We start from the raw sequence: 18,764 nt of genomic DNA, 5'->3' as shown, positions 1-18,764 counted from the left end.
AAATTTCCTAGCCTTTTCCCTTATTTTATAAAGCCCAGCACAGTCTGACAGAAGCAGTGATCAGGTTCCAGTGAATCAGGAAGCAGTCAGATATTCCCAGCAGCGGGACTGATGTTCTCAAAGGCACTTAAGATCCCAGCACCTACTTAAGGGCCAAATTCCCACTGGTTTCCACTGGGATTAAATGCCTAAACACTGTAATGATTTGGGTTTTAAGTCACAGGGCTCACTTTTTGGTTTCCTTTGACCCACAGTGCTAGGTGTCCTTTCTCTGAGTGTTATGCACTGACTTTCACTTAGATTAGTTTCCTTAATCCTCTTTACAGCTCAGTGTCCTTTCGAAGATAGTATAGATAAAGCAGGGAGCACATCTAGGAGAAAACCCAGCACACACTTCAAAGACCACAGATGAATTAATTAATACGCATGGACAACTTTAATGCAACAAAACCAACGTACTGCCGTGGGAAAAAGAAAAAAAAAAGGGGGGGGCAAGTAAAATGAAGTGTTGACAGTTTTTCAGTCAGGACAAGCTCACATTGAATCACCACGTACTGTGTCTTTAATCCACAAACTATCTGGCACTGGGACCTCACTTTAGCCTTAACAACTGGGCTCTGCTACACAAAGTGAGTGGTGCTATAAATACCAGCATATGAGAATTCTGGTTGCTTACTTTGCATGAAGGTGAACAGGAGACCTGAATCCTGCAAGCATGGTTTTTATAGCACCACTGAGTAAGTAATACCGAGAGGTTTCTAAGCAGAGAAGTACTAGTGGTTATAATTTTTTCCCCACCTGCAAAGGCTTGGAGGTATACATACAGGAGGAGATACTTTTACTTGATACCACAAATACTCACAAGCATTCTGAAAACCTGGACAGTTGACAACAAATGTCACATTCAAAGCCCCTGATAAAGATGTAAATGCAGAATATATCCAAATGTGCCACTGTTGGAAAATGAGTTAGCCTACTTCACAGGGAAGATTTAATCGAATGGTTTTCATGTAACTTTTAATCATTGTTATAACATATTCACAGTATATTGTAGGCTTTGAAGTAGCGTCATAAACATTTTTAAAATAAAGTAGATTTTACATAGGATTGTGGGTTGCTTCTCTTAACTCTGCTTCCTTCTGCTAAATCACAAAGTTCACTGTTGCACAACTGCAAATTAATAAAGTTCACTCATATGAATCAAAGGTGCATTTGCTATCTCAACCATAGATTCAAAGTTTCTCTGTCTTAATGAGAGCAGTGTAGAATATGGAAATCTCCTTTGATTTCTTTCCCCCTTCATTTTTTAAACTCAATTTCATATCTTTATTCTTCCAGAAACAGCATAGTATATATAGTGGAGGGTGTGGCTGATACAGCACAGCAATCTACTCCCTGCTCAACAGTGACATGACCCAGACCTTCCCCAGGTTATTCAGCCTTTAAAGACCTCAGTCTCTCTGCAGGCAAAGATGCCACCGGTTCTTGTACCGCCTCTGTATGTGTGGAACCAGATGTAAATCACTTGGGCTGCTGAACCAGACTTAGTTAACCCACAGAAGCTCTCATTTACTAATGATGTGGCTTCACCTAAAAGCATTCCCCTGCAGAAAATGGGAAAAAGTCAGAAACAGAAAGCCTTTACACACCAGCAAGTAAGTCATTCAGACTCTCTAGGGTTTGCTGCCAAGCACAACGATTATGGTAAAGCTGTACATTGCAAATCAGGAGCATGATGACTGAAATGGTTCATCTACACCATATAGCATCCCTGAACACCTCAGAGACATTTCATTAAACTGCTATTTTTTCTAACTAAGCAGATGCCACTGTTTTTGTTCTCCTTTAACAGCATTAATCCTACAATAAAAAGAAAGAAACCAAAACATTTCAAAACCAAGACAGCTTCCTTCCTTTCTCCACCCACCATCCCAGCAGCTCACGAGTCCTGAGCAGAATAGCTGATCTAAGTTAAATGAGGTGCAATACTACCTACCACCTTTAGCACCTAAGAGCACCTTTTCAGAGGGATGATAAAAGCTGGTTACAGATTAAACAGTTCCATCTTTCCACATTTAATTCCCTTTAAAAGCACTCAGATCTCGAGGAAGATGATAAAAGCTGAAGATGCATTGTTGTGCAATCCCCATCTCCAAACCAGTTGGGCAGGACACTGGTGCTGTACTCGTGGTGGTACTTTTGGGCTGGGTATGTTCATGTGCAAGGAAACTAGCCGTTTCTATCAGTTTCCCACCTTCTAGGATCTTTCTTCGTGACTGATCAGAAACTTCTGGTAGTATTTCAAACACTGCATTTCTTAGCAACATGACAATTACTATTTGCAGTACATCTCCACATCCTGTTTATCCTGGTTTCCCCTGGAAGGTAGACAGGCATTGTGTATTCTACACCCTGGCTGCTCAACTCAACTGACAAGACTCTAAAAAGTATTAAAACAGAAGAAATCAAATGTGTCAGAAACCAGCAGTGAGAAAGAGTAGGGGAAGGGGAAAGGGAGCATATGCTTTTAGATCTTAAAGTTCATACTATCTTTCTTCACATTCTCTTGTCCTATCCTATTTATTTTGTCCAACTAGCTTTAACTTTGGGCTGGGTTTTTTGTTTGTTTTTGTATTCTGAATTGGAAACACACTGCTCAGATATTTGCCAGAAGTCAGTGAGGTCACATACATCTTTGTTAAGAGAACTGATTCTTTAAACAAAGGTATCTGTCAGAGTTTCTGGAAGTATTCAGTAAGGCATAGATGAAAATAAATTGGGCTAAAAAAGCTGGGAATGAATACAGATGAAACTGTGATTAATGGTCTAGCTAAATACAAGATATGAGAAGATGACCACCCATATGGAAGTTAGACACTGGGACAGTTCCTCAGGAATCTGCCTGGGATTAAACTGCCACTCGTGACCCCTTCAGTGAATTCTTTTTTGAAATTTATCATGTATTCTCATGCACATGTGCCCAGGCATACACATACATACAAATATGTGTGAATGAATGTGTGTGTTTAAAGCAATGTCCTAAAGATATCTGCAGAAGCTAAAAATTTGGGAGGCATTGTCAGTACAGGAGAATCATGTTAAAGAATGAAATAACCAAACAATATTGAGGAACAGAGTAACAGAAAAAGGGGTAATGGAATCAACTGTACAAAATACAGTCATGCACTCAGATAGCAACAAGAAGAATTGATGCCATGAGGTAGAAAAATCACCAACTAAAACACAGAAAGCATCACAAATTATTCAGTCATAAATTTGCTGCAAGCACACAGAAAACAAACATATGAATAATGTTACAGGTCACATATTTCCAGTGAGGAAAAAGACATACTGATGCCACTCTACATGGCAGAATGGACATCACCAAGGTCAGGGATCACCTACTCATGCATCATCTGTTCTGTGCTGGAAGAAGAAATCCTGGCCCTTGACTGAGAATCCGAAGCATTACCACAATATAAGTTACAATTTAATTGAGAGTACTAAACAAATGAGTTTGTCCTAACAGTGTTCCAAGCACCCAACAAGCTTAAAACGCTGCCTTGGCACAGCAAGGATCTCCAGCAGAATAAAAGGTCCTGACACCAATTAACTGTAATTTGAATCCCTGTCACAGAGTAGAAATCAAACATCATGGAAGATCGTAAATATACATGGTTGCCAGCAATGCAGTTACAGTATGTTCTGCAATTGTTTGGCTGCAACAGCAAGGGCATTACTGATATAGCTCATGACCTTTTCTGAGCTGCCCTGACAGTGAACGCTTGAAAGCTGGCCTTCAAACACCAAAACCCCAACCAGTTGATGGAGGTGTAGCATGCACCTGCAAAAGACAGGTAAGGATGGGAAAGAAAAGAAACAAATGGTAAGAGAAAAACCTACTCCAATGGCAAAGAACCAGAGCAGATTAATTTGCACAAGGGGAAGGGGTGGTTTTCTGTTAGTGACACTGCCATGTTGCAGTTCTTGTTTTAGGGCCACTGTATATTAAAGGAGATCAAATGTTCTTTAGAGTTGATAGGGACTGTAAAAACTAAACATGAGCAACTAAAACATGAGTCATAAAATTACTATCTCAACAAGCTGCCAGCAGGAGATAAAGCCCTTTATCCATGCCCATATGTATATGATATATATATACACATGCACATGAGGCACTGTGGGCAAGAAAAACACAAAGGGTAAAGTAATTTGCATATTTAGTCAATCATTTATTTCTCTGTTGAAGTTCCAAAATACATTTCTATACAGATACTGCACCCAATATCAAGCAGTAGCACTTAAGTAGCTTACAGATCCATTCAAACAGGTGTCAGCCTTAATGATAGACTGATACAACAGAGCCAAACAAATGTGGAAAGTTTTTTCCTCTCACAAGTATCTTTTCCTGGAGACATTAAAAAAAAGAAAAATCAACTGCTATTAAGAAGCAGCTCTCTGCTCTTCCCTACTCCGCAACAAAAACCCATAAAAAATACTGCATTGTGCTCAGTCCACCAGAGAATTCCAGGCCTAAAAGAAAATAAAAATTAGAAAGATATTCCCACTACAAAAACAATAAGAAATGACCTATTGTTTTTGTTTCTGAACACTGTTGCATAATCAGCACTTGGAAAAGCTTTCAGGGCTTGAAATAATTTCCACTGGCATGTCAAAGTGTTTATAGCTCAGAAAAGTCTCAAGATAATCTGAACTTAGTAAATCACACCAAACTATTCTTTTCTCCTTCCCCAACATGGCCACCCCAATTTTATTTTTGCAATCAGCCAGTCTCTAATTTCTACAGCTTGCTCTCTATATATGCAACCTGCATTCATGCAGTATCAAGGCATCTCACACTACGCTATACCGTACAAGAAACAGTAAGAAACATGACTACAAGTCTACATTGTGCCTTCTTCCTTTCTTTTCAGGACACTGAGGAATCACTTTTGCCAAAAGAAACGTGAGCAATTCTCCCTGTAGTTATGGGCAGGATACAAGGAGATGCAGCTTGCAGTTCCTAGCTTGATAACCCACTGGCCAACTTCTAATTCTGACAAAAGAGAGACACAAAGAAAAGAAAAGGGGCGGGGGTGGGAAGGTTTAGCCATGCAGAGGAAAGAGCCAGCCTAGTCCTTCTGCTGAGAGAAAGGCTCAGGGTTATGCGTCTGGCTTGCCAGCTGGCCAATTTATAGCAGTACATGCTGCTTTGCATCTAGGCAAAGGGGACATGGGAAGGAGCTAAGAATACAGGGGGAGAGGAGGAGTCAGGGCCATGGGCAGAAAAGGAAGGAAATTTACAGTGAAGGAGATATACAAGGCATTAGTGGAGGGGAAAAAATAAAATCAGAGAATGTGGAAGAGGAGAAGTGCCAGACATTAAGAACATAGGATAAAACCACAGAAGTCCAGCTTCCATAGCTCCTTTGCTCATGAAATACCCTGTCAGAGACAGGTAGATTTGTCACTTTTCTTGGACACTTTAGACATCTTGGATCAGCTACCAAAAGCACTCACCTCATTTCTTACTAGTTTTAGTTTACACATTAATTGTTTCAAAATTCCTGAAGGCTACTACTACTCTGGGAAAAAAAGAAACTGGGGAAGGGTAGTGGAAATAGGAAAATTTCTGTAAAAGGAAAAAACCCCCTACTTTCTTAAGAGATGTTCCTCCCAATGCATGGAATTAACATAACGTCCCTACCTCCCAGCTAGCTCCATTCAAGGCTTATTTTTAGATGCTCTCTGTCCGACTCTCTGCACGGGGATGTTTCTTACTGATATGGCTCGGTCCCAATTCACAGTCTTGCAGGAAACAGGACTAGGACAGAGAGGCTGACGCTTTCTATCCCTAGCAAGACTGAATTCAGAATTAACTTTTGCAAACTATGAAATAGGACCCTTTATCTGCTAAAGCTTTACTTCAATTCAACCAGCCCCAAAACTAAGCCAGTAATCAGCAAAAATCAGCCTCTCTTCATTTGGCACAAGGAAGCAGCAGTATCGACTGTGTAAGCCACAGCAAACCAGGGGAAGCACAGGCTGACAGAACCAGAAGGTGTTATTGGAAGTCCTTGTACTGTAGATATCCATGTAGTAAACTTGAAATGATCACTGACTCCCCCATCTTCTGTACCCTTTTCTGGCTGTGGCCCAGTACACCTCCTGGAGGTGGTTTAACCCCGGAACAAGGTCCATTGGACGAATACCGGATGAAGATAAGGTATCTGATAATCATGCACTACCAACCTTGTTTGTTCGTGGGTTTAACATCAGTGGCTTGCCTTTTTCTTTCGTATGTGCACTGCGATACACCATCGCACAGGGAGTGGCAGCTACTCGTAGTCGGGAGAACATTTTTTTTTTATACTGCACCTGGGAAGAGGAAAAGAAAGTCATTCAGATACAGAGGCCACGGAACCAATGTTCATAGTTGTAGGTCATCTGTTGTAAAAGAAATAGGTACATGTTAGATACGACTCTTTCCTCAAACACCGTGATAATGACCCAAAATTGCCTTGTGACAGCCAGGAGGAAGAAAAAGGAGGAAGGCTTTACAACAACGAGAGTGCACGAATGAGCGGAGAGAGCATACAAGGATACTAATGTGAGCTAGCATTATGCTGTGGGTTGCAAGTCAGCCAGCATTCACTAGGTGTTGTCTTATAACTGCACCATAAACTCAGAGCAGAATTGCCGTTAGCAAACATTAACCTTCCATGGCGACCCATGCAACTGGCACCAGTGCAAATACCAGGGAGAACAGAATGACTTGAGCTAGTGCAGCAAGAAAATTTAAGCTGAGTTTCTCCAGTAGCTTTCTGACAATGAAATCTTGTGGCCTGGACAACAGAAAGGGAAGAAACTATGTCTATTAGCATATTAAAACTAGACTAGAACAAAATGTAAAATTAAAATGGTCAAAAATTCACTGAACTCTGAACTCCATGCTTAGACTTTCTAAATTCCAAACCTCCCCCAAAAGGTTATTTTCAGAGAGAATATATCCTTTTCAATAAAAGATATGTTACCCTAACAAAATAAAAAGTTTCTTAGTACCACTCAAAAGCTTAGTTCTTAATCTTGCCAGGTGATATCCACTTTCAAACCCATTTTATTCAAGTATTAATTGCAAGCTCTTTGAAGCAGAAATGGTAATTTATTACATGCTTCAATAACGCAGTACCACCAGGGAATGTGTACTGGACTCATCTCTAAACATTATTTCACCAGCACACAGAGACAACAGCAATCACAGTGAGACCTTACTCAGGACCCCTGACTGTATGAAGACACATTAAAATGGTTGGTCAGAAGGGACAGACGTACACAGCCCAGTTGAAGTATCGTGCAGAATCCTGACACAGGGAGAGGGAAAAAACAGATCCCTTTAGCAACAGGCCTATGCAGTCAGTGGAGGAAGGCAGAGATCCAGGATTAGCGTGGCAGGGAACCCCTCTACCTCTCCGTTGCAGCTGGCGTGGGTGAGGGACCCCCGTGGCCGGTGCTCCATCATCCCCCAGTCCTGCTGTATGCTCAGATCCAAGGCACACGCAAGGACAGTAAAGCAGGTACGAGACATTTTTAAGGAATGAAATGATGCATGGTTTGGATTTGTAATTTCTTCCAGATGGAAGCCAAAATTAGATTAAGGAACAAAACTTCATTACCTTAAATATGGCCTGAATATTTTAGAAGACCTTTCTATAATCAAATTTACACATAACCAGCTTTTAAGATGGCAGACTGATCTTACAAGTTACAATCAGGATTTTCTTCAAAATCTTTCCAAGCATTAGAAGAACATGCAAACATTCAGTATTTTTCATCATCACTTATACCCGAGTTTCTCTTCTACCCATCAGAAAGCATAGAGGAAAGCAGCACTGACATTCAGCGGTATCCCTTTCTCTCATCCTTTATTTGTTTGTTTAGGCCCTGCAATTGAAAAAAGTTCCACTCGAAACCCATGTGTTTAGTTGTTTCGTGGTAAAGAACATAAATTTACTGTGTGGAGACAGGATGAATGGAAGCCTTGCCAGCACTACAAACAAATGTTGCTTTTAACATGATAATTCCTCCCTAAACCAGCTAGCAGTGGACTAAACACAGCTGGTCTGCCAGAACTCAGGGCAGCTGAAAATCAGGATCAGATAAGCAAAACTAAATTTGTGCTGCAAAACAACCAGCCTTTAGGAATGGCAAATTCCGTCTTAACTGGTTTTAATTCTCATTGCTCATTTGCCATCGTTACACAATAGTGAGTCCATCTCCTCATGCACGTGAGGCTAAAAACGATTTGTGTTACAGCGTGGCAGCAAACTTCAGCCCGCATCCTATCAGTCTGGTGTTAGGGTGGCTTCAATCTGTCATGAGCAAACACCTTAAACAAGAAATCAAAAAGTAGGCCAAACACCACACCTTATCTTACTCTAATTAAATTTAAATTAGTTCCTTGCAATTAATGAGTGTTTAAGAACCAAACAAGATTGTGGCCCAGATTTCTCCTAACTTGATCAATTAACTCTAATCAGAGAGAGAGAGAGACTGACTTTTCAGGGGTGTGATTCAAATCGTACAAATCTTACTTTCTTCTCACCTCTGTGAGAAAGGAGACTTGCTCCTCTCCCCTGAGCTGCCATACAGGCACCTAAAATCATTCTCTTGGTGGAGGTCTCTCAGATGCATACAGCAAGTGAGAGGAATCAGGCTTCATTTTTCCACTCAGTCCCTCTGTTTCGATCCAAAACATATGATCCCAGTTAATTTATATCTGGCATAAAACCTGCCTGGTTACTCAGTCCCGAGCTTTCCTTTCCTTGCTCTTCTAATTGCTTCCTATTTCTGTTCCACCTCCCATCTCGCACATCTCCTCTAACTCCTTTTGTCGTGGACTTTTAAGCATGTTTTAGCAGGAATCTGCCTTCAAAACTCACCTTAACGTGACCTACCCTGAAGCCACAAAGCAAGCATCCTTCCCCATCCCCTGTCCATGCTCCTCTGTAGAAGTTCCAGGAGCTCTGTGCTTTGCCACCGTGGCCCTTCATGACTCACCTACCCTTTTCTCCCGGCTCTGCGGGCCACCAGCCTGGCAAGAACAAGCCACCCATCTGCCCAGGTCCTTCTGCTTTAAAAGTTCCAATTCCTTCCCAAGAATACATGCAGAGGACAATCCAGTAACCCTGATGATTAAAAAACAAGGCTACATCTATACATGCCACTAGTAGTTTAATGCTTTTTAAAACAGAGCTCACAGGATGGCTCGAGCCAGATGCAGCACTGGGGCACCCATAAAAACAGTGTGCACCAGGAGTTTGGGATTACAGCTAACGGCTCCTCAGATGAAAGATACCACCAGACAATAAAAATACTTGAGAGGCAGCGTGGTCCGACTGACAACACATAGGCAGCACTGGGCAGCATCGCTTCTCCTCTGGCCTCGTGAGAAAGGAAGAAGGGACACGAAACCTCATGGCCGGTGGCTCTTATTTGCCAGCCCTGTTTTTGGGAAGCACTTGGGGCAGGCAGCAAGCTGCAAGGACAGGTCTGGAAGAAAGGTCCCCAAAGCGATACCTGGTTTCAAGGAGATAAGGGTTGGGTCCCGCTGCTTTGCAGGAAGGTTTTTCAATGGTTTGTGATGGGTTTTGTAGAAGAGAGGCCAGGCTTGAGATGGTGGTACTTTAACTGTAAGAGAAAGGAGAGATGATTTTGACAGGAGAGGCTGATAGAGAAGGAGGAGGGATGTCAACTGAGGGAAAGATAGGGGGTTGCAATGATGTGACAACATACAGAGAGGACTGAGGTTGTGCAATGTCCTCTGAGGAGGAATTGAGAAGAAAGCAGAAGAATTGAAAGAGGAATGAAATTCCTGCTAAAACATGTGTCAGCATAACCAGAACAAGGATTTTTCTTTTTTCAGTACCTCACAATGGTAAGGACTAAACAAGACTGCAGTGCACCACTGGATTTAATCCAATACAACTGGTAATTTTTGACTTATGATCACATAGATACTGTGTCACAATTTAAGAGAATTAAATTCTTCAGCATACCAGATGACAGCTCTCTTCTGTGCCTTATCAGGAGGCATCTGGCCAGGTCAAACTAATTACCAATACTGCACAAGTGCCCTTATCTAGGAGCAAATGTTTTGCTGCTGCAATTATGGATTTGTTAAATTGCAAAAGCTACTTTTAAGGGAAAGGGTCATCATACTTTTAAAAGGTACAATAACATTGCTCAGAGAGTCAGGAAGCTCAGTCTCAATTAAAGCAAGGTCTGCCTCAATTACTGCACAGGCTGCTTGACTTGTGGATTATACCTTAATAGTAAGGAGTATCTCTCAGTGGACAGCAAGTTGCACTTGATGACTTTGCAGTCTTCCTTCAGTTTGAAGGGTAGCTAAACATAAATATATTTCAAGTCTTCTGCAAATCCTGTGTAAATGAACAGTTCCAGTCTTTCATGTACAGAAATTACCAAGACCCGTGTGCTAACTGACACTTGTTTTTGATAACACAAGCTGGAATTATTAATTCAAGACCATACAGGCCTCACAAGGTTTCCAATCCTCCTGGCCCGAAATGGTTGTGGGTTTTTTAAGCAGCACTGCTCTAGGGCCAACAAACATTTTCTCTTATACACCCAGAACAATCTATACCCTGAGTCTGCACTATCCCCAGCCTGGTGTGGATGCACCATTGCACTCTATTACCTTTTTTTTTTTTTTTAATAAACAGACGAGCCTTGCCTACCTAAGCATGACACAAACCAGGCACATACTAGCTGGCTTCATCACTTCAGTAATGATAAAGCAGTCTAGAATTATTACATTAGGCAAGTATTAACTATAAATGTGTCTCCCAGTGAGACTTTTGCTTAAAGAAAGCAGCTTTCCCTGCACCCACCACCTGCAGCACTGCAGCAGGTGCTTTGCAGATCAAGGGGCAAAGGGGACACTTCCATTTTACAACGGGAGCACCCCAGTGCGTACATGTGCGGAGGAAGGAGCGGAGAGACAAGGCTGGGCAACGCAGTTCTGCACAGCAACTCAGCACCTCTGACTCCCAGAGCTGACCAGATGCTGTTGGGGAAAGTTAGCAGACAATGGTGGTAATAACATTTCAGGTTCCTTCCAGCAAAGTCCTGAGCCATCATTTTAAAGGACATTTCTAAGGTACCTTGAGATCTGCAAAGTAAAAGGAACAATCGTACGGGCGGGTGTTACTAATAAAACGTTCGGCAGCGGTGAGCTTTATCATTTTGGAAGCAGATCTTGAAACTACTTTCCTTCCCTCTTATTCTAAGGCAACCAATTCAACAAGGAGAAAAGTTAGATATAAAGTACTTAAGTAGGGTAAGTGAGTTCACAACTTGAGGCTTGAAACATTCAGCAAATAAAGCACACTTAGGCGAATTCGAATGAGAATAATGTCGGAACACCTTTGTAAAAAGAGCATATGTTCTCTGAATTACTTTAACTTACAATATTAGAAAACTTCTTGCAGCATAACTAGAAAGTAAGACTAAATTGTTTGGTATTGGAGCCTTGGTTCATAAAAGCTTTTACCACACAACATCAGAGAGCTATTTTTTTATATATTAATGGATCTGACCTAAATATTTTTCTTAAGCATCAGAAAGTCCATTATCTTGTACTGTGGAAACTGCAGCAGCAGTATTTTTGGCCTAATCTGACAAGAAAATGTATTCACCTTTTTTATTTTATTCCATTTGTCTAACTGGGAGGGCTACCGGTAGTAAAGGTAAGCGCATCTACGCGTGCGGGACAAAGGCCTTATCCTGCAGAATCCTCAGAAAGATTGCAGAAATAAAGAGAAAGCCACTGTTGCTTTATTCTGGAGAACTGGCACATCTCTGTATTAGAGCTGTTTTCTTCAGTTCAAAGATACAGATTTTTTTGGATATAAGTTGCGAGAGTAATGAGAATGTTCTCAACAACTGCTGCACACTTACAAAAGGGAATTCTTCCTGGGAGAACAGCTCAGCAATAAGCACAGAGAAACTGAGCCGCTTGCTAATTCAGTGCCGATCAGGTGAAGTATAAGCCTGCCAACCACTTATAAATCTTGGAGTGCACTACAGTTAAGGCTTTTAAAAAAAAAATCCTGCTTAAATTACAGAAGAATCTGAAAAACTATCCATACACAATTAGTTACCAGCCCTAGTAACAGCAAAGTGCTCCTTCTGTTGTAATAAAGGTGCTCCCACCAGTAGTAAAGATGAACATCCAATTAGTACTCACTCAAGCATGGCACACCACCATGCATTTTTGACAGCTTCTTTCTCAGTTTGCAGAAGAAAAAGCTTCAAATCTTGTCTGTACTGACACTGCTGACTTGTAACGCTACTGCACAGGATTATCAGAAGTTTTGTCCTGGGACTGTAATACACACTTTCTCTTAAAAATACCTGCTCAGTCTAAATTTCTGCAGACCTTATCACGTCTAATAGAGCCAACATCATATTAGACACTGCTGGCTGCACACACACACGGATTACTCGCAGAGTTTGCTACTCTGCCTAGCTCTTTCTATTACCCACGTGTTTACACACATACCTAGAAAATTTCCCTTTGCTGTTCACTACTAACTTTTTGGAACGAAGAACACAAAGATACCAAATAATTAATAGCTCGCTCAGCTGCAAGATCGTCATTTTTTACCAGCCCTTTAACAACATGCTGCAAGTTTTCCCGTTTCTTCAATTAGTTAAGAGATTTGTGCCGTGACGTAACACACCAAGATGCTCAGAGACCAGCACTTGCCTAATACCGTTTATAACGTTACGGTGCAGCGAGGCCAAGAGGAACGCGGGACCTGCGACGGTGGCATTTCAAACAGCCACTGCCACTTCTTTTAACACAGAGCCGAGAGCCAAAACCCCATGGACCGCAGAGCCCAGCTCTAAAAACCACCGGGCAGCCTGACGGCGTTTCCTCTCCCAACGCTCTGCCGCTTCCCAACTTTTGCTCTCTGGCTTTTAGGGCCACGCCATAAAAGTTCACCGTGGGTTGAAAGCCGGCATGAGGGGGGAACGTCGGCCAACGCCGAGGAGCTGCAGAAGCAGCTGTAGCCTGAATTTGGCAAGTTTGGGGGATCATCCTCCCGGCCTTGACCCCAGGAGCTGCCACCAGTGAAGGGGGGGGGGGGGAGGTCGTTCTCGAAGGGTGGCAGCTGAATTTCTCACCCATTTTGACAGCTGGTAAACACATACCGCTGCACGGCCTTTGGCAGCGCACGCCCTGTTTCCTCCGAAGCAAAACAGCCGCTTTTAGTGGTTTCCACCTGCCGCCGGGCCGAGGGCAACCCGGGCCGCAGCGGGCGGGCGGGCGGCCTCCGCTGCCCCCCCGGGGTGGAAGCAGGGGCGCTCCCGGCAGCAGGCCGAGCCTCGGGGCCTCCCAACAAACGGGGGAGGAACGACTTCAGTCGGCCCCAGGGACACCGAGCTCCCTCCATCCCCTCCTTTCCCGCTCCCGGGTGGGCCTCGGACCCCCTCACGGCGGGACGGGGCCGGCCCTACGCCCCGGCCCTCCCGGTCCCGGCCCGGTCCTGCCTACCGCACACCTCCGGCTACAGCTCGGGGGCCAGGGGAACGAAGCGAACGCCCTCTCCTCACCCTGGCAACACGCAGGCGGCAGGGGAGAGGTTTCAGAATGGGGGGAGGCACTGGAGGGGGAAAGGCAGCGAGGGTCGAGGCTCTGGAGAAAACGCCCTCAAGATACGGGTTTGTAAAGAGACAGAGGCCTTTCGTACGCCATTGCAATTGTAAAATTGTTACCAGAACGGGATCTACCTCCTCCTGCGGCTGCTGCCCTCTGAGTGATGCTGGCCGAGGACCTGTTTCTATTGTGCAACAGCAGCTCCCATCCGCCGGAGCTCCGTCCGCCTCGGAAACCCGCCACTGAATGGAGCGAACAAGGAGGCGCCAGGGAGGGACACTCCGGAGGGCGGGGTGTTCCCCATGACTGACAACCAGGACCAGCCAATGAAAAGGAAGCCGACGGCGGCGCTCGGCCAACGAGCCTTCTCCCCCGCGGCTCCCCGCTCTAGGCGGAGGGGAAAACGCGGGCCGGGCGCGGCCTGTTATATGTTAATTAGGCCAGGCGCGATGGCGAATCGGCGTGGAGGGGCGGGGCTCCATGAAAGGGGCGGGGCGGAGCGGAGGGTGTCGCCTGAGGGGACGGGGAGGCAACATGGCGGCGGGGAGGGCGGTTGGGCGGGAAAGGCGAAGCAGGAGGAGGGTGGCGGGGAGAAGGGGTTCCCCCCCCCCCCCCGAGTATAGTTATTTGAAGCAAGATGGACGCCGGTTCCCAGTGGCAGGGGCCACAGGGTTAGATCCCCTCCATTGGCAGCTAGTCAGCGAGGCAGCTCATGCTGCAGGTCAGCGCGAAAACTGCCAGGCCCAGGAAAGAGCTGCGGTCTGAGAAAGCGTCATTTTTCGTAACAACTCCGGGCTGTTTGTCCTCACACTGGTCTCGCCTTCTTCACAGAAATGTTCCTCTTCCCCAGCTAAGCTTTCACAGCGTTTGGGAGCAGGAAGGTACGATGGTGTGAAACGCGACCGCTTTCCTCACCTGAGACCCCGTCCGTCTCCTCTCCCGCCCAAACTGTGAGGTGTTTTCCAGTGTTAATCCTCTCCTGGCACTTAACGTGATTTAAATTGTTAGATGTACAGAGGAGCACCGTGCAGTTAAAAGAAGCAGAGTTGCTATAGTAACCGTAACAATATATAAACCCACTTAATCAAAACCTCCTCTTCTAATCATGATTTTGAGGCCTGTCATGAAGGGCATATTCTGCTGCTTTCCCCCCCCCCCCCGTCGGCATAACTGTGATGGCTTTGAAACATTTCTGAATAATGTGGTGCTGCACCTATAAACAAAGGAGACTGCTAAAATGACGTGCAAGGTCATGACTTTGTACCTGGCTAAAAATAGCCCAAAGTGAAGGCATTTAAAAATGCCGGACTTCATACCCGAATAGCATAAATCAATATTGCTGTAAACCCACGTTATTTTAGGCTGGTTGAGGATCTTGCCCAATGTATCTAATGAACAGTTAACACGTTGCTCAAATATACTGCATAACAGTTCCTTGTGAAAGAATGACTGTCTTGAAAGCTATGTTGTAATTAGTCCCAGAAGAGGAAAACCTCCACCCCAGGGAATGGGATTTGGCAGGGCTGCAGGGTCTGAAACTCCCCGCAACAATTTTTAATGGGAGGGAGACATTTCATTTCTAGAGCGCACACCCACTTCTTTTGCACCAGTGTTTTCTCCCAGCAGCCCCTTCATATCAGTTACATTCATTCTCAAATCCAGACTCCGATCCTCCAAAGCTTTTTAAAGCTACACGTCGTCGTGGAGAGGAGGTCTGTATCACGATTCATGCCTTAACACAACCCCAGCCTCGTACAGGTGGGCAGCAGCATCCCGTAGTGATCTGTCATGCTACAGCACGTCATGATGACGCAAACTTGTCTTGTCCTGAGACAACAGGGGTGCTTTATGTCTGATCTATATGGACAGCAATCCCATGCAGCATGGGACCCTGCTTTCCCAAGCCTGTTCTTCATCTCACGCTACTGCATAGCCACCGAGCGACTGTTACATTTACAGCTAATTCATGCAACCAGCCTGTGCTATAGAACAAGAGAAGCAGTCATTTCTTCTTCCTCCTGAGGACTTTTATCACCATATTTGGTCCTCAGCACAGAAGAGTTTCTTTTGGCGCACATGATGTTGTTGCTTTGCTGTTGCCAAGAGAACAACTGGGAGCCCTTGGCATTCCTCAACCTCTTAAAGCCAACTGTCACGGCTCTGCTCTCTTGGCTGTACAGGAGCAGCCTCAGGCAGTTTCACAGCTCGCTCGCTACAGGGCGTGAATTCATTCAGAAATTTTTAATACAACAGGAGACTATTTGATTATAATAGCAGATTTCCTGCATATACAAGCCATTGCATTCTACTGGGGTTCCTCTTCAGAGGAAGCCAGCGGTTTGTGCTGAAGTAAAATGCATCTCCCAAAAGTCATCCGAGTGTAGTTTGAAGGTATATATCAAGGTGGTTTTTCTTAAATCACTTCCACTCTCCTAAAACCATGCTGTATTTCCCATTTGAGTTTTCCTGGACTTTTGATCATTTGCTGCTGGTTCTATCTCTCTTTGCTAAATCACAGAGTCGGATACTTCCTGTTTCATTTTTCTCATGATAAACCTTACTGATTGTAACTGAGTCTGTCTGATAAATTAAACAGAAGACTTTTGTTTCCCATCCTTGAGAGAATTTTGTCTCTCCCTTCTGTAACATTTCCAGTTTTTCAAATATCCTATTTAAAGCAACATCACCAGAGCTGGACTCTGTGTTCTTGTTTTTTTATATCACTGATGCTTAATGTAAATTAAAAAAAAATAAATCACTTCTCTGTTCTACTCACCTAGATCCAGGGCCCTTTTTCTTCCCTCCATAGTGCTGCCTCAACACCTACACTGTCATTCCCATAAATACACTGATAAAGTTGCTATAATATACAGCTACTGAGCAAAGGATTATTTAAACAGTCATGTTAGTTTTTATCTACCTCCAATCTCAGAAATTTTTACACCACAGACTACCAGACAAGCCATCTCTCAGTAAGAAAGTTTCTGTGGCTTGATAAAAACTGGCATCTTCAGCTTCTTCTCTTTTATTTCTGTTAAAAAGTGCTGAGGTTTAACTATATGTTTAGACTAAGCCTCATATAGAGAGATGACCCTAATGACTCTTCTCATTTACATTATGAGACTATAGCAGGAACTAGGCAGTAAAGATGATCGTTACCTCCAGGCAAGGTTTTTGAAGAAAAAGAATATCTTTTATTAGACCAATTCCACTAAAACATATTACTTCTCTCCACAAACCTTGCCCCTTTTACATCTTTGTAGCAACAACACTGCTAATTACCTTTACCGTTTCCATTATTTTGATTCTACTTCTGCCCAGTAATTTTGTTGTACCTTTTAAAGTAGAACACTCCTACTTGAAACTTCTCCTGCTTGAAATTTCTCATGTAGCTTTTTTGCAATCAAATGTGTCCAGACTATTCCCCAGCTCACATGGGAACAGCCCACATCCATGCTATTAAAGTGGTTTACCATCCAAACCAACATTCACATACAGACTGTGTTTTGGGAATAGTGTGCTAATTCCCACGCTGTGTCCAGCAATTATTTGGGAAAATGGTAGCTGACCAGGTCCAGAGCTATGGCTGGGATTGTGCTAAGAATTTGGTGGTGTAGATGACAAAGCTCCAGCTCCTGGGGACTTTTTGTGGCACTGTTAATTCTGTCTTGATTAAGGATGACTTTGCTTAAACATATATCCATACGCGTCTGTAGGTCTTCCCAATCAGGGAGCTTTGGTGTGCATGAATACAGGTCCCTCCCTAGTTCTGATGAATCCCTTTGTCAGTGATTCATATAACTGTCATTGTAGACTAACAGGTCTGGCATTTGCTGCTTTTTAATTTATGTTTTACTTTCTCTGCTTTTGACCTGCTTTTTAGGCTGGTGACCCGTTTGACCTCAGATCATCAGTTGCTTCTACTCTGCTGAGCTCCTGAACAGTCACGGACGTGGTGACAAAACCTGAGATGGTCTAACCAGGTGGTGTTTCATCTTGTCTTTCTGGCTTTTCCTCGGCTTCCATAAATTTTCAGTTTCTTCAGTGCACCTTCAACACTGCCCCACGCTACTTTACTTATCCTGACCAATGACCCTCTCCTCCCTCCGCATTCGTGCCCCATTAATACAGCCACAGAGCGACTAGAATATACGGTTGCAGTTTGCACGCTTACCTGTATTGGAGCAAATCTGGCCACCATGGTGGGGCCAGAAGCAAGTGCCCTGTCAAGGAAAGGCTGCCCAGCTCCTCCCTTACTGCTTGGGGCAGAGACCACAGGTACCACACAGAGCGGGCTTCGCAGGGGGAGGCCACAGACTTTTTGGTGCCTTAATCCCCTAATAGATCTACTTTTCTGCTGGGAATCAGGGTAAACCCCTTCCTCTGGCCCACTGCGTTCAGTTGTATTAGTTGCATTAAAACCAGGTGGATTTATATGTGCTGTGGTCTCAGCTCTGGGGCAGACACACATGACCCTTGCCCACACCATCCTCATAACTGGGAGCTTTCTTCCAGAGATCATCTACAGCACCCTACCTCTGTCCTTCTGAATCATCTTCCCTGACATCATGTTTCTTATATTTCTTCTCTAGTGGCTGAGTTCCTTAACTGTCTTGGTGGAAGGGCAGAAGGACACAGGACCTGAACCGAGGATGGCAATTTAGGCTCAGGAGAGAAAACTTGTGTCTTTAATGTGCCTCCTTTAACCGCAGAAGTAACAAATTAATTTTCATCATGAGGCTCAAATGGTCTATCGCTCTGTCTCCCTTTTGTGTGATGATCTGGGAGGGGGTTGAGGACTAACGTAATCCTCGCAGTTATTCCATACTTGCAGCTCTGCAGCGAAAATAGCAAGTAAGGTTAAAGTGCAGCTTTGTTGATAGAATTGTGTTGGCAGTGGGCCCTACTCCACTGCAGCGATGTCATTCAGGGGTTGCCTCTAGCCACATCCCTGACCAGCGTAACCATATCAGCACAAGGCTGCAGCATCAACTTGTGCCTTTGAGACTATTAATTCAAGCATAAAGTAGAGCGAGTACCAAGAGGAAGGACTGCCCTCTTCTGATCGCTCAGTATATAC

At 44.0% G+C, this 18,764-nt stretch overlaps 1 protein-coding gene across 8 annotated transcripts in view; it reads right to left on the bottom strand.

Annotated features, from left to right (window-relative positions):
- The window catches only part of ME2 (malic enzyme 2), a 43,752-nt gene that overhangs the window by 19,194 nt on the left and 5,794 nt on the right, over window positions 1–18,764 (bottom strand). For 2 of the 8 annotated variants that reach the window (XR_007504988.1, XM_049794262.1), the window contains exons 1-2: window positions 13,819–13,943; window positions 6,253–6,378 (exon numbers count right to left, since the gene is read on the bottom strand). Coding sequence is in view for 7 of the 8 variants with exons in the window: in XM_049794262.1 (XP_049650219.1) it covers window positions 6,253–6,360 (108 nt within the window). In the remaining variant the exon portion in view is untranslated. Of the gene's footprint in view, window positions 1–6,252; window positions 6,379–9,576; window positions 9,688–10,324; window positions 10,458–10,913; window positions 11,192–13,803; window positions 13,944–18,764 lie in introns of those variants that run through there. The other 6 variants (XM_049794264.1, XM_049794268.1, XM_049794266.1 and 3 more) reach the window with 6 other exon arrangements.

Source organism: Accipiter gentilis, chromosome Z (assembly GCF_929443795.1).
Source record: "Accipiter gentilis chromosome Z, bAccGen1.1, whole genome shotgun sequence".
Taxonomy (NCBI): domain Eukaryota; kingdom Metazoa; phylum Chordata; class Aves; order Accipitriformes; family Accipitridae; genus Astur; species Astur gentilis.
The sequence above is the reverse complement of the archived record's forward strand: the minus strand, read 5'-3'. Positions and strand labels throughout refer to the sequence as shown.